The sequence below is a fragment of the Mauremys mutica genome, chromosome 3, assembly GCF_020497125.1.
Source record: "Mauremys mutica isolate MM-2020 ecotype Southern chromosome 3, ASM2049712v1, whole genome shotgun sequence".
Lineage (NCBI taxonomy): Eukaryota > Metazoa > Chordata > Testudines > Geoemydidae > Mauremys > Mauremys mutica.
Genome location: NC_059074.1, coordinates 210,151,671 through 210,164,689, shown reverse-complemented (window position 1 = coordinate 210,164,689; position 13,019 = coordinate 210,151,671). Strand labels below are relative to the sequence as shown.

The 13,019-nt window shown below is 51.2% G+C and overlaps 2 protein-coding genes across 7 annotated transcripts in view; one reads left to right on the top strand and one right to left on the bottom strand.

Moving 5' to 3' along the window:
• NINL (ninein like) overlaps window positions 1-3,866 on the top strand; it is a 52,314-nt gene extending 48,448 nt beyond the window's left edge. For 5 of the 6 annotated variants that reach the window (XM_045009023.1, XM_045009026.1, XM_045009025.1 and 2 more), the window contains 2 exons: window positions 810-923; window positions 3,062-3,866. In XM_045009023.1, the coding sequence (XP_044864958.1) occupies window positions 810-923; window positions 3,062-3,253 (306 nt within the window). In that variant the 3' untranslated portion in view covers window positions 3,254-3,866. Of the gene's footprint in view, window positions 1-809; window positions 924-2,159; window positions 2,507-3,061 lie in introns of those variants that run through there. The other variant, XM_045009024.1, reaches the window with a different exon arrangement.
• A 3,025-nt stretch (window positions 3,867-6,891) lies between these two features.
• On the bottom strand, window positions 6,892-11,957 carry LOC123365982 (DNA replication complex GINS protein PSF1-like). The gene is made up of 7 exons (XM_045009031.1): window positions 11,739-11,957; window positions 10,730-10,794; window positions 9,449-9,544; window positions 8,718-8,808; window positions 8,407-8,523; window positions 7,732-7,806; window positions 6,892-7,083 (listed from the first exon to the last, which is right to left on the bottom strand). Exons 1-7 carry the CDS (start codon window positions 11,811-11,813, stop codon window positions 7,015-7,017), a joined length of 588 nt encoding a protein of 195 aa, XP_044864966.1. The 5' UTR covers window positions 11,814-11,957; the 3' UTR covers window positions 6,892-7,014.
• Between the last annotated feature and the right edge of the window lie 1,062 nt (window positions 11,958-13,019).

Below are 13,019 nucleotides of genomic sequence, written 5' to 3'. Positions count from 1 at the left end.
GTGGGAGCAGGATCGACGGGAGAATTGATGTCTGCACTGGGGGTTAGTTCAGGTTAACTGCACTGCTCAGGGACGTGGATCGTTCACACCCCTGAGCAACGTGGTTACACTGATCTAATTTTCTAGCTTAGACCAGGCCTTATTATCCCTCATTTCTAAGGATCCATTAGGAATCGTGGCCCCATTGTACTAGGCATAGGCGCCGACTCCGTGGGTGCTCCAGAGCTGGAGCACCCACAGGGAAAAATTAGTGGGTGCTCTGCACCCATCAGCAGCCAAGCTGGTGCCGCGTCCCGGCTCCTCCGCTTACCTCCCGGCGCTTCCTGTCTGGTCGCCGCCAAACAGCTGTTTGGCAGCGTTAGCATGCTGGCAGGGGGGAGTGGGAACATGGCGCGCTCAGGGAAGGAGGCAGGGCTGGGGCAGGGATTCGGGGAAGGGGTGGAGTGGGGGCAGGGCCATGGGGGCTTGAGCACCCACGTGAAAGAGGGGAAGTCGGTGCCTACAGTACTAGGTGCTGTATATGCAAATCCAAACACAGTCCCTGCCTCCCAGAACTCGCACGCTGGGGTTCAGACCGTGTGTAGAGGGGAATGAGCTCCCTGCTGCGGGAGGAGGAAGGGAAGGACGAGGGAGCAGCAGACAGGGGTGTTTGTATTAGCAGTCACAGTGGGCTGCCAGTTCAGCCAGTGCCTGACAGGCGCGATGGCTAATTAAATCCCTGTCAGGCACACATGTGGTGTGGCTCCCTGGTGAGTCCTGGGGTGGTTTGGGGCTGAGGCCGGATGTGCCTTTGTCACTCTGCATTACAGGAGGAACACGAGAGGCTGCTCAGAACGATGGAGGAGAGGACGGAGGAGCTGGAACGGGACGTGAAGAACATGCAGAGGATGCTACAGGAAAAGGTGACCCAGCTCCAGGAGCAGGTCAGTGATAGAGGGGCCTTAGCCATTGACTCTGCCTGGCTGTGAGGGGCCGAGGGAGGGGCTGAGCTAGCAGGAGCTGCCATTTGTGCCTGTCAGAGGCACCTCTGGTTTCATTTCTGCTGTCGGCCCAGATCAGACCCCTCCCCGCAAGTGCTGCCAGGCTGGGTGCTCGCTGGATGAATCTCTGCTCCCCTCTGCAGCAGTTCCCCTCCCCTACGGCCTGCTGCAAAGGGGCTCTGCTAGGCTGGGTGGGTGCAGGGTTCAGAGACCACTATATCCCATAGATCCCAGCTTCCCCTGGGTCCTCAGGAGCCGTCACAGCCAGAGTAGGGGGGCTTGCCTGTGTGCTGCCAGACCACACAACTGGTCTCTGCAGGACGGGGGTGCAAGGTCAGTTTGGGGTTAGCTGAGAGTGGGCCATGGCTCTGTGTTCACAGAGTCACAGAAGTGTAGGGCTGGAAGGAACCTTGAGAGCTCAGCTAGTCCAGCCCCCTGTGCTGGGGCAGGACCAAGTAAATCCAGACCCTCCCTGACAGGGGTTCGTCCAACCTCCGGTGACGGGGATTCCACAACCTCCCTTGGAACCCTGTTCCAGAGCTCAACTACCCTGAGAGTTAGAAAGTTTTTCCTAATCTCTAACCTAAATCTGCCTTGCTGCAGATTAAACCCATTACATCTTGTCGTAATTCAGTGGCCATGGAGAACAACTGATCCCTGGGCTCTTTCGAACAGCCCTTCATGTATTTGCAGGCTGCCAGGTCCCCCCTCAGTCTTCTTTTCTCACGATTAAACGGGCCCAGTTTTTTAACCTTCCCTCACAGGTCAGGTTTTCTAAACCTTTGACTATTTTTGTTGCTCTCCTCTGCACCCTCTCCAATTTATCCACCTCCTTCCTGAAGTGCAGCACCCAGAACTGCACACAATGCTCCAGCTGAGGCCTCACCAGTGCCGAATGCAGCAGGACAGTTACCTCCCGTGTCGTACATACAGCGCTCTTGCTAATACACCCCCCGAATGATATTAGCCTTTTTTGCAGCTGGATCACATTGTTGACTCGTATTCAAACTGTGATCCACTGTAAAAAACCCAGATTGTTTTCAGCAGCACTACAACCTAGCCAGTTATCCTCCATTCGTAGCTGTGCATTTGATTTTTCCTTTTGAAGTGCAGTGCTTTGCACTTGTCTTTACTGAATTTCATCTTGTTGGTATCTGACCAATTATCAAATTTATCAAGGTCATTGTGAATTCCAGTCCTGTCCTCCGAAGTGCTGGCAGCCTCTCCCAGCTTGGTGTGATCTGCACATTTTATAAGTATACTCTCTTTGATACCAATTAAGTCATAATTTAGCCTATAGACTTAAGACTTCTTGTTCTTCCTGTTATTCCCATACTCCTTGCATTTGTTTATAGACATCTAAGATGTCGAGCAGATTCCCCCACTGATTTTTCCCCTCTTGTTGCTCCTATGACTCCAGTGTAATGTTCCATTTTCTTCCGACATCTAGTTCTCTGTTACAGGCACCTTTTGTTATACTTACGTAGGGCTTTTGTCACCTCGTTTAAAGCCCTCCTCGCTTGGCTGGCGAGTCCATGTGTGAAGAGGCTCTTCCCTGATGCAGACTCCGTACTCTCCAGTGCCCTGCCCAGCCAACCCACAGGGGCTGGGTATTCTGCTCCTGCCCGTAGAGTGGAGTAGAAGCTGCAGAGGGGAGGTGCTATAGGGGATAGCCCCACATCTTGGCTCTGGATTGGAGGGGTGGAGTTCATCTCCCTGCATTCCCCTTATCTAGTCCCAGTGCCTGGGCTTAGTGCTGGGGAGAGAGCCCCAGGGCAGTGTCTGGAATGTCAGCTGAGTCGGGGCTATGAGCGTCTCTGTACAGCACCCTGCACCCTCTCTGTGCTCAGTAGAGGGTGGATAAGAAATCAGGCTCCAGTTAGATCAGCTGGGCACCAGAGGGCCGCTCTCCTGGCATCAAAGCCTGCCCCATTGTCCAGGTGAAGATTGTGGCACCATCTGATTCTGTAACAATTATTTTTACCACACAAGATGAGGCCTAGAGCCTGACCCCTAGGGGAGTTCGTGCAGGGCTGCATGGAATGGCCATCAACCTAAAGCTGCTTCCTCCTGCTTTCCAGCGTGACAGAAACGTGAAGTGTGACCTGTTGCTGAAAGACCTGTACGTGGAGAACGCGCAGCTGGTGAAAGCTCTGCAGGCGACTGAGCAAAGGGAGAAAAATGCTGAGAAAAAGAACTTGGCCCTGGAGGAAAAACTCTCAGCCCTAACCGAACTGATTAGAAGAATGGCGCAGGCATCTCTCAGCGTGTGAAGGGGCCCCGGCGCTGGGTTTGGCTGCAGCTGGAAGGACAATCAGTAGCAGACACCCGTCGCTGCACTCCATTATCTCAGCCTGGGAGCCACTGTGCTGCAGGGGGTACTGGCCTGGCCCAATGCAAAGCTCCTTCAGCTGGGGCCTGCACACTGGGTCATGGTGAACTCCCATCTGCCACTGTGTTAGTGCTGGGTGGGGACACCGTGTGCGCCTTCCCCCACTGCGCCCATCAGGGGAAAGGGCTTGCTGAGATCTCTCAGGGAGCCAGGGATAATGGCCATAAAAGAAGTGTGCCCTGTTTTTTTCAGTGGGAAAGCACTGAATGTTTTAATGCCATTCAGGCCATTCCATACGATAGAAGGAAGGGTCTGTCTTGGGGCTATTTACGGTAATTGCAACGTGCCCTCTGAATTTGTCTGCACACTGGCAGTTTGTACTGTACATGCAGTTTTATACACAGAGAATATACTATTCACCCGTAAGTCCTGGCTGTCGTTCAGGGGCCCATGCTGCTGGAAGTGGAACAACCTGCTGTATTTTTAAGGTCTTCTGCTTTCGGGTCACTGGGAATGGGAAATGGTTTTAATATTAAAATTACATTTTTACCATTGGTTTCTGAGTTGATTTTATTTCCTCTGGGATATGGCTCTGCCCAACTTCCCTTGGATTCTAGGACACACAGACCCTCGCTTATATCAAGTCAAGAGTACAGGCCCTGGCCCAGCTGCAATGGCGAGCAGGAGAGAGCTGGGAGAGTGGAGCACACTCTCCTTGTTCTCTGCCTTGGCTGTCAGAGGAGTCACTTTGCTCTCTGCTCTTCTCCTGTGAAATAGGGTTTGGCTCATCTCTGTTCCTTCCCCCTCTCCAGTGCTATAGCACCAGGGCAGAGGAGCAAGGGCAAACCTTGAGCAGGGAGCAAGGGAACACACAGAATTAACTAATTAGAGCACCAGAGTTTTAGTTGACAAGTATGGAGTCTCATGTGGTTACCCAGCATGCAGGACTGAGAGGACATGAGGACTCCATACTTGTAAACTAAAATGGCTCTTTATTGAGAGAACTATTTACAGAGACACTGCAACTGCAGACAGCACTCCAGCCCTGTGCACACAGACTGACTTCCAGTGCTGCCTCCAATCTACTCCCTCCAAGTTCAATGCAGGCTGCTCCATCTTTCCTTTCAGAATTTTGTGTGTGGTGTCTTTTGTACAAGCATTTGCTGACTTGCTAGTATATCACCTGCTCTAGGGATATGGCCTTTACCACAGCCCATTTTGGCCTGTTAGGCATTGGTCCTCCGAGTGTGCTGGTTGTGTAAGCAGCCTCCCATTTCTTGTTTATGGTCTTTCACCCTATTGCTGCCTTCATTCTGAGGATGCAGGGGGCACATTCTGTTCACCTTCTGTGTTGCTCATGTACCTCGTTTCTTCTGACTCCCCGACGTCAGGCCAGCTGATGCTGTAGATCATTCTAAGTCAGGGGTCGGCAACCTTTCAGAAGTGGTGTGCCCAGTTTTCATTTATTCACTCTAATTTAAGGTTTTGTGTGCCAGTAATACATTTTAACATTTGTAGGTGGTCTCTTTCTATAAGTCTATAATATATAACTAAACTATAGTTGTATGTAAAGTAAATAAGGTTTTTGAAATGCTTCATTTAAAATTAAATTAAAATGCAGAGCACGTCGGACCAGTGGCCAGGACCCAGGCAGTGTGAGTGCCACTGAAAATCAGCTTGTGTGCTGCCTTCGGCACCTGTGCCATAGGTTGCCTACCCCTGTTCTAAGTCCTCCTGATCCTGGCCTTGGACTTGTCTTCTGCTACTTCAAAGTTGTCCTTGCTTTGAGTCCCCACCGCTGTCCTGCATCTGTAGCTACCTTGTAGGACCTCTGTGCCAATGCAGCTTGGGCTGCTGCCTCTGGCCATTGCTTTGTGTGGCTGGTTGGACTGTGCATAGTGACCTCAGGTCCTTGTCTCCTTTGTTGTAGGGGCTGCGTGCCTAGTATGGGGTTCTCTTAATCTTTTCTGTACCGTCTGTCCTCGGCAGGGTTGGGAGACTCTTGGTTCTTTGCCCCCCCTGGTTTCTGTGCTGGGTGACTATCTAGTCCCAGGGAGAGTGTAGTGCAGTGGTCCTACAGGGACCTTTCTGTCCACTTTGCCTTTGCCATGTGTCTGGGATTAGAGAGCAGCTGACTTCACAATCCCGCTGGCATCGGATTGGTCAGTGAGCTAATAGCATAGCTGCCAACCTGGCAGTCGAGTGGCTGGTAGCCGCCTTCTGCGGTGCATGTGCATTGAGAGTCTGGATCTGCTCATAAGAACATACGAATGGCCATTCTGGGTCAGACCAAAGGTCCATCCAGCTCAGTATCCTGTCTGCCAACAGCGCCCAATGCCAGGTGCCCTAGAGGAAGTGAACCTAACAGGCAATGATCAAGTGATTTCTCCCCTGCCGTCCATCTCCACCCTCTGACAAACAGAGGCTAGGGACACCCTTCCTTACCATCCTGGCTAATAGCCATTAACGGACTTAGCCTCCATGAATTTATCCAGTTCTCTTTTAAACCCTGTTATAGTCCTAGCCTTCACAACCTCCTCAGGCAAGGAGTTCTGCAGGTTGACTGTGCTCTGCATGAAGAACTTCCTTTTATTTGTTTTAAACCTGCTGCCCATTAATTTCATTTGGTGGCCCCTAGTTCTTGTATTATGGGAACAAATAAATAACTTTTCCTTATTCACTTTCTCCACACCACTCATGATTTTATATACCTCTATCATATCCCCTTAGTCTTCTCTTTTCTAAGCTAAAAAGTCCTAGCCTCTAATCTCTCCTCAGATGGGACCCCTTCCAACCCCCTAATCATTTTAGTTGCCCTTTTCTAACACCAGTATATTTTTTTGAGATGAGGAGACTGCGTCCGTCCGCAGTATTCAAGATGTGAGCGTACCATGGATTTATATAAGGGCAATAAGATATTCTCTATCCCTTTTAAAAAAGATTCCTAGTGTCCTGTTTGCTTTTTTGACTGCCGCTGCACAGTGCATGGATGTCTTCCGAGAACTGTCCATGATGACTCCAAGATCTCTTCCCTGATTTGTAGCTAAATTAGCCCCCATCATATTGTATGTAACTTTTCCTGCCAGTCTCCTCTTCGCTGCACGTCTCTACGACCTCAATCATGGCACATGCTGTTGCCTTTTCTTCCTGTGTTCCTATGCAGGAGCCTGGGCAGCTGGTCTGCATGAGTGGCTGGATCCTTTCCTGGGCAGTTCAGCTGCCCCCGCCGTTCAGCGGTGTGGCTCCAGCAGTAGCCTTGTTTCTCACCACTCTCTCCTGGAAGCTGGAGCCCCCCCCGGGTGGCTGACCCTCGTTCCTCTGCAAGAGGCTCTCGTGCTGAAGAGGAGTGGCCCTAGCCCCTTAAGACGGTTGTTTACCGGCTGCCTGAGCCCCGGCAAGCCCAGGCCCCAGTTAAACTGAGACGAGCTTGGAGGCGGGCTACCGCCAGCCCTTCAGTGATCTCCTTCCTCCGGGGTCAGTGAGGGAGTGTTACAGCCTCCAACTGTGTATTTTCAGGGACAGAACAATTGTATCTCTCCCCCCTGCTTCCTTTGCAGACCATAGCACCACACGGACACATTACACTAGAAAAGTTGTATTTGCCACTGCTAAAATCACCACTACAGTTGGTTTGATTTCCTTATTACAGAGAGTTCGTCAAGGAAGGTCGATGGAGGCTGGCCCACAACGCCCACACTGTGTTCATGACAGAACATGCTCCAGAACTCCTTGTCTGATTAACTGTTCACATTTCCAGCGTGGTAAAAAATGCTGAAAGAAAAACAGACGTTTTCTGAATTCAAGGCAGACTTATGTGAAGACAGCCAGTTCTGCCTTTGTACTTGATACATGTCTTGACCAGAATCACCAGGCTGCACCATAGGAACAGCTGGCGAGGGCAGCAGAGCTAGATGTGCCCAGCTGCTGAGTCCTGTGTGGAACCAGTAAGGTCTCAGTGTGAAAAATGGCTAGTCTGCAACACTTATTCCTGGGTGGACAATGGCCGTAGTCAGGGAAGCAAGCATTACACCCAAGCATTACACCCCTAGTAACTATTTCGAGGATCAAACCATAAACCAGAATTGCCCCTCCCCCTTCACTACTGTGCATACACACAGGGCAGATCCTCAGCTGCTGTCAACTGTTATAGCTCTGCTGCCTTCTACGGTATCGTACTGCAGCTGTGCCACACCGAGTACATCACAACGGGCTCTGGGATCCTTCCACATCAAGAGCACTCACTGGACTGTCAGTGAGTCCCCCTCAAGCCTCTACCCAGAGCAGCATTACGTGAAGGATTCCCAAGGAAGCGCTCCCCGCTGGGGCAGGAGAGTATGATTTCCTCAACTCATTCCTGCACACGGGTAAGCATTCAGTTATCCTGTTTTAGTAACAATCCTGCTCTCTTAGCATAGGTACCTGGCTATTCTTCTTCAACAGAATTGTTGTACCATCGTCAATCTCAAATTCTCCATGATCCTTTAAACACCGAACCTACAGTAAGAAGAAATGGGTCTCTTTCAACATCAGCAGATGCACAAGGACAGGAGTACCAATGTCACAGGCCCAGAATGCAATGTATGTGCACAAATCACTATTAACACACCTGGCCTGTGTTTAAGGCAGAGACACTCACGCCAGCCCAACAACATCTAACATAAAACAGGGAACTGAAACGCAAAACCAAGCAACCTCAACCTTCGTTTGTGTGAGGTTGGCCCACCTTTCTGAACACCAGCACCCCCCTCACATTAGGTATCTCGCAGAGAAATGAACGAATGGGGATGAGCAGGAGTCTCTATGGAGGTGAGGGAATAAAAGCAAGAGCACAGCGAGAAGGGGTCCTAGAAGCAGAGGGCATACTGAGCACAGTGAGACCAGAGTTTAAAGGAAAAGGAAGAGCAGAGCCTGGTGGCATTCAGCCACTACCTGCACATCTTCAAACTCTTTGCTGTCAAGTGTTGCCATGCAGTCTTATGGCTTCAAAAAGAGCCGAGTGTGGCTCACGAGTCTTGTGTTGCCAGCCTGGGTATGCACTTTTAATAGATAGTTCCACACGCAAAGCTCATTCAGAAGCCCCAGCCTTGCACTTACTTCGATGTATAAGCTTTTGGGAGGTTTCATGTCCTGTGTGAGGTCCAGCCCTTCCTCTCCTCCTAAGGATCTCATGTAGGTAGCAAGAGACTTTTTATACTGATTGAACCACTCCGTCTGTAGACATAAGAACACTAAACTAACAATCCTACAGGGACACAGGATCTCAATAACGAGTGCACATGCTTTAAAAAACATGGCTTGTAGCCACTTAAAAATATTTTTCACTGCCTTCTTACGTCTACCAGTAGAACTTCCATTCTACCCTGAATCTATTAAACAAGTCAAGTTTATAACAAAGCTGGGCTTACTTCTTCAGCAGACATGTGAAATCGGAGGTCATTTGGCAAGACACTACCATACTCCCACCTGAGGGCTCGGATCCGAAGCAACCGGTCATACCTGGAAGAATTAACCAGGGATTAAAACCACTCTGTTCTCAATCAGAAACAGAGGTATTAATCCAAAAAGTAATCTGGACTCAATCCCCTATTTATACCAAATCTGATGCTTTCAGAATTAAGTGTAAAACCCTGTTATTCTAGTCTTTCCTCCATAGGCCTGCCAAAATCATACATTTAAATAAAAACAAGGCCCTTACAGAATAAGGGAATACAATGATACAGAGACCTTCCTGTGTTCATTTTACATTTGTAAGGTGCTTGGATACTACTGATGAATGTGGTACTACAACCAAGATTAAACAGATAAATAATGTTTCATATTGAACATAATAGTCAAGCATTGGGAAAAGAATCAAGGCCAGAATTTTCAAGAGTGGCCTCTGATCTGTGCGCTTAGTTTTTAAGCGCACATTGCAGCTTGATTCTCAGAGGTGCTGGGCACCCACAACTCCCACTGAAGTCCATGAGACCAGCAAGTGCTCAGCACCCTTTGAAAATTAGGACCACAGAGTCTCAAGATGGGCACACACAATCAGAGGAAGCACTTGAAAAAGCAGCTCTTTGTCCATGTAAGAGACAGTATTCCGGTCACAGACAATAGCTGTGAAAGCAAGATACACCTTCCATTAGAAACTTACAGGTATGCAACAACACATCGTCGATTTCGCAGCAGAGAACAATGACGAAATTTGATTGCTCGGATCAAGTCACTTCGTCCTGATTTAGCCTCATTTCTGGTAATAACGCAAAGGGAAACAGTATTACATTACGCTGAGACCAAGAAACTGGCAAGGGGGGCAGGGGTAGCTCAGTGGTTTGAGCATTGGCCTGCTAAACCCAGGGTTGTGAGCTCAATCCTTGAGGGGGCCACTTAAGGATCTGGGGCAAAAATTGGTCCTGCTAGTGAAGGCAGGGGGCTGGACTTGATGACTTTTCAAGGTCCCTTCCAGTTCTAGGAGATTGGTATATCTCCAATTATTACCAAGCATGTATTTTTCCTATTATTTTTCCCAAAGCTACACATTCACACAACGCTCAGATGCAGTTTAGTTTAGAATTTCTCTGGCACTTAGCACCCTCCTCACCACAACCTTGTTTTTATACCACTGGGAGCGACATACTAGCATTCAGCTAAGTAAATAATCTCTTGACCACATTAGCTAGTTTGCTAGCTGTTTTGTGTGTTCTCAGAAATAATTTTTCTGGCACTGGGCAATTTTGCTCTTTGAAAATACAATAGAGAACAAAGGCATAAATATAATTGATCCACACTGCTTATCTCATGCACATTCCTAGCTGTATTTTAGGGCATATTTTATTCTTAAATACAACTGAAACACTGACTTTTTTTTTCAATTTTATAAAAAGTGACATTTAACAAGGCATGTCCTTTCCTGCATTTGGGGATGCACCCTTAGATTAGTAAGTAGATTTGCACAGCTGAGTAAATCATCTATGGTCAAGCAATTTCACATCAGATACACAGGAAATGAAATCTGATTAATAGAGTGATTTTTTATTCAGCCCAGTTCAAACTCTTTTTGGATGTTTTTGTGAAAATGTTTAATTCAGCTTGATAAATAATTGGATTCTTAAAGATGCTGCATACTGGTTCCTTCAATTAAAGCCTGAGTTTCTAATCCACAATTCCATACCTTCAACAAAACAGGAAAGATGTCACTTCCCTTGTACTTTAGACTTCTTTTTTATGATAATTAAGGAAGCTCTGAATTTTTATTTTTGTTTGGGGGGGTGGGAGGTTAAAAAAAAGGCACAAACTCTAATGGCCTCTTTAACACACATGAACAAAGAGAAACAAACATTCTTGTATTTGTCATTTCTAAATAAGAGGCATGCTTTCCCTTTCTTCTCATGTGTAGACAGCTCATTAGTCTTTCCACCAAGACAACCACACTTACACATCAGCCTGGTTCTGTTCATATAAAGCTTTCATCTCCTCAAGAACTTGTCGGATTCCATCCTCCTGCAACATATAAATTCACTGATTTCAGCAGGTATTTTGAATCAATAAGTTGAAGTTGTCTAAATTAAGCATGGCGATCCATCATTACAGGCAGAGGCAGGGAGAGATGCCTACATTATAAACTGAAATGAAATATATTCAAGTCATAAAGAAATTTCTTCAAAAGAATTCAGTCTCATAACGGGTTTGCCCTGCTCCAACTTTGGATGGCATGGGAGTGGCCTGTTAGCCTGAACCAGTGTCACCAGAAAAGTGAAAAGCTACTTGCTGAGAAAGCAGTTGAGCAGGATACTTGGGGCAATGGGGCATGATCCCACCTGCATTTAAGGCACCACTATGCCTCGTGGTAAATATTTGCAGGATACAGCCCTTCATTCGGTTTCAGAGTAAGACAGGCACTTCTGCCTCTTCCTTCACAGACGCCTCTTGAAAGAGGAACAATTTTTGAAGGCAAAGTTGAGACCCTCATTGTTTTGTCCATTAACCTACAGTCTGAAACGCCCAATCTCCAACCTTTGAGAGCCACAGGAGCCACCGCCTAGTGCGGGGCCGGCAGCCTCTCCGCCGTGCGGCGCCTCACGCTGCTTTGCGGTTCCGCGGGCCGGGAACACGCGTGTGAGCGGTTTCAGGCGGGCTCTGTCTAGAACCTAGAACTAACCCATTGTTCTCGGTCAAGTAAATAAGGTTTGTAAAATGTTTAAGCAGCTTCATTTAAAAGTAAATTAAAAGGCAGCGCCGCCCCCCCCCCGGCGGGCGGGCGGGCGGGCGGGCCCCGGGCAGTGCGAGGGCCCCCGACAATCAGCTCGCGCGCCGGGCCCCCGGCTGCCCGCCCCGGGCTGGTGGGGGCCCCGGAGCCGCCCCGGGCTGGTGGGGGCCCCGGAGCCGCCCCGCACGCTGCAGGGGGCGCCCCGGCGCTCGAGGGGGAGGGGGCCGCCGCCGCTCACGTTGAAGGCGGGGAGGTGCCCGTCGGCGGCGCGGTGCAGCCCCCGCACCAGCTCCGCGGCCCGCTCGCCGAACATGGGAGCGGGGGGGCACCGCGAGCAGCGCGGACCGAGCTGGGAACCGCTCCCTGGTCACAGAGCGCGCCGCCGGCCCGCTCCGCCAATGGGAGCGGCGGCAGGTCGTGGCCACGCCCCCTGCCTTACGGACGCCGGCGAGGGACAAACTTCCCCCTCCGGCACAGAAACGTCCCGCCCAGGTGCCTCAGGGAGAGCCGAGGGGCGGGACGTTCTGTCGCTCCGCCCAGCCCCGAGCCTGAATGGGGCCGGGCTGAGCCCGTGACGTGCGGTGGCGAGGCCCCGCCCCCGTTGTAGTGGCCCCCAGGCTGACGTGGGCTGTAGACAAGCCCTGAGGCGCTGGCCAGCGGGCTGCAGCCTCCTGGCCGGGCCCCTTCCCCCGCCCAGTGAACAAATCCCGCCAGTGCTGTCGGGGGCTGGCTGGGCACCGAGCTCTGCGTAGCCCCCAAAGTGGCCAGCAGGTCCCTGCAGCTCCTCGCCTGAGGCACGGCCGGGGGCAGGGCCGCCCAGAGGGAGGGGGGGCAATTTACCCCAGGCCCAGCAGGGGCCCCCACGAGAGTTTTTCGGGGCCCCTGGAGCAGGGTCCTTCACTCGCTCCAGGGGGCCCCAGAAAATTCTCGCGGGGTCCGGGCCCCCGGAGCTTCCTCGCTCCCGGTCTTCGCTGGCGGGGGGTCCTTCTTCTCTGGGATAGAAGGACACCCCCCCCCCGCTGCCAAATTACAGCCAAAGCGGGACCTGCCGCCGGTGTGCAGCCGGGTCTTTGGCGGTAATTCGGCGGCGGGAGGGTCCTTCCGTTCCGGGACCCGCCGCCGAAGTGCCCCGAAGACCCGCGGTGGGGGCTGCACTTCAGCGGCGGGTCCCGCTTCAGCAGTAATTCGGTGGAGGGGGGTCCCCCGCCGTGGGTCTTTGGGGCACTTTGGCGGCGGGTCCCGGAACGGAAGGACCCCCTGCCGCCGACTTACTGCCGAAGCGGGGCCCCCTGCCGCCGAAGACCCCGGGCCCCCGGAATCCTCTGGGCGGCCCTGGCCGGGGGGCTCCACATGCTGCTGCCATGAGCACCGGCTCCGCAGCTCCCATTGGCTGGGAACCGCAGCCAATGGGACCTGGGGTGGGGCAGCGTGTGGAGCCCCCTAACCCTGACACCTAGGAGCTTCAGGGATGTGCCGGCTGCTTCCAGGGAGCCCCCCGAGGTAAGCACTGCCCTGCACC

Bases quoted from the DNA above. Each gene is read 5' to 3' on its own strand.
- LOC123365982 (XM_045009031.1), bottom strand. From the start codon at position 11,813: ATGTTCGGCGAGCGGGCCGCGGAGCTGGTGCGGGGGCTGCACCGCGCC. The intron at 9,545-10,729 runs GTAAGTGTGGTT...CGTTATTACCAG, and splicing joins GAACAGAACCAGGCTGATGT to AAATGAGGCTAAATCAGGAC. The intron at 8,524-8,717 runs GTAAGCCCAGCT...TTATGTCTACAG, and splicing joins TTCACATGTCTGCTGAAGAA to ACGGAGTGGTTCAATCAGTA.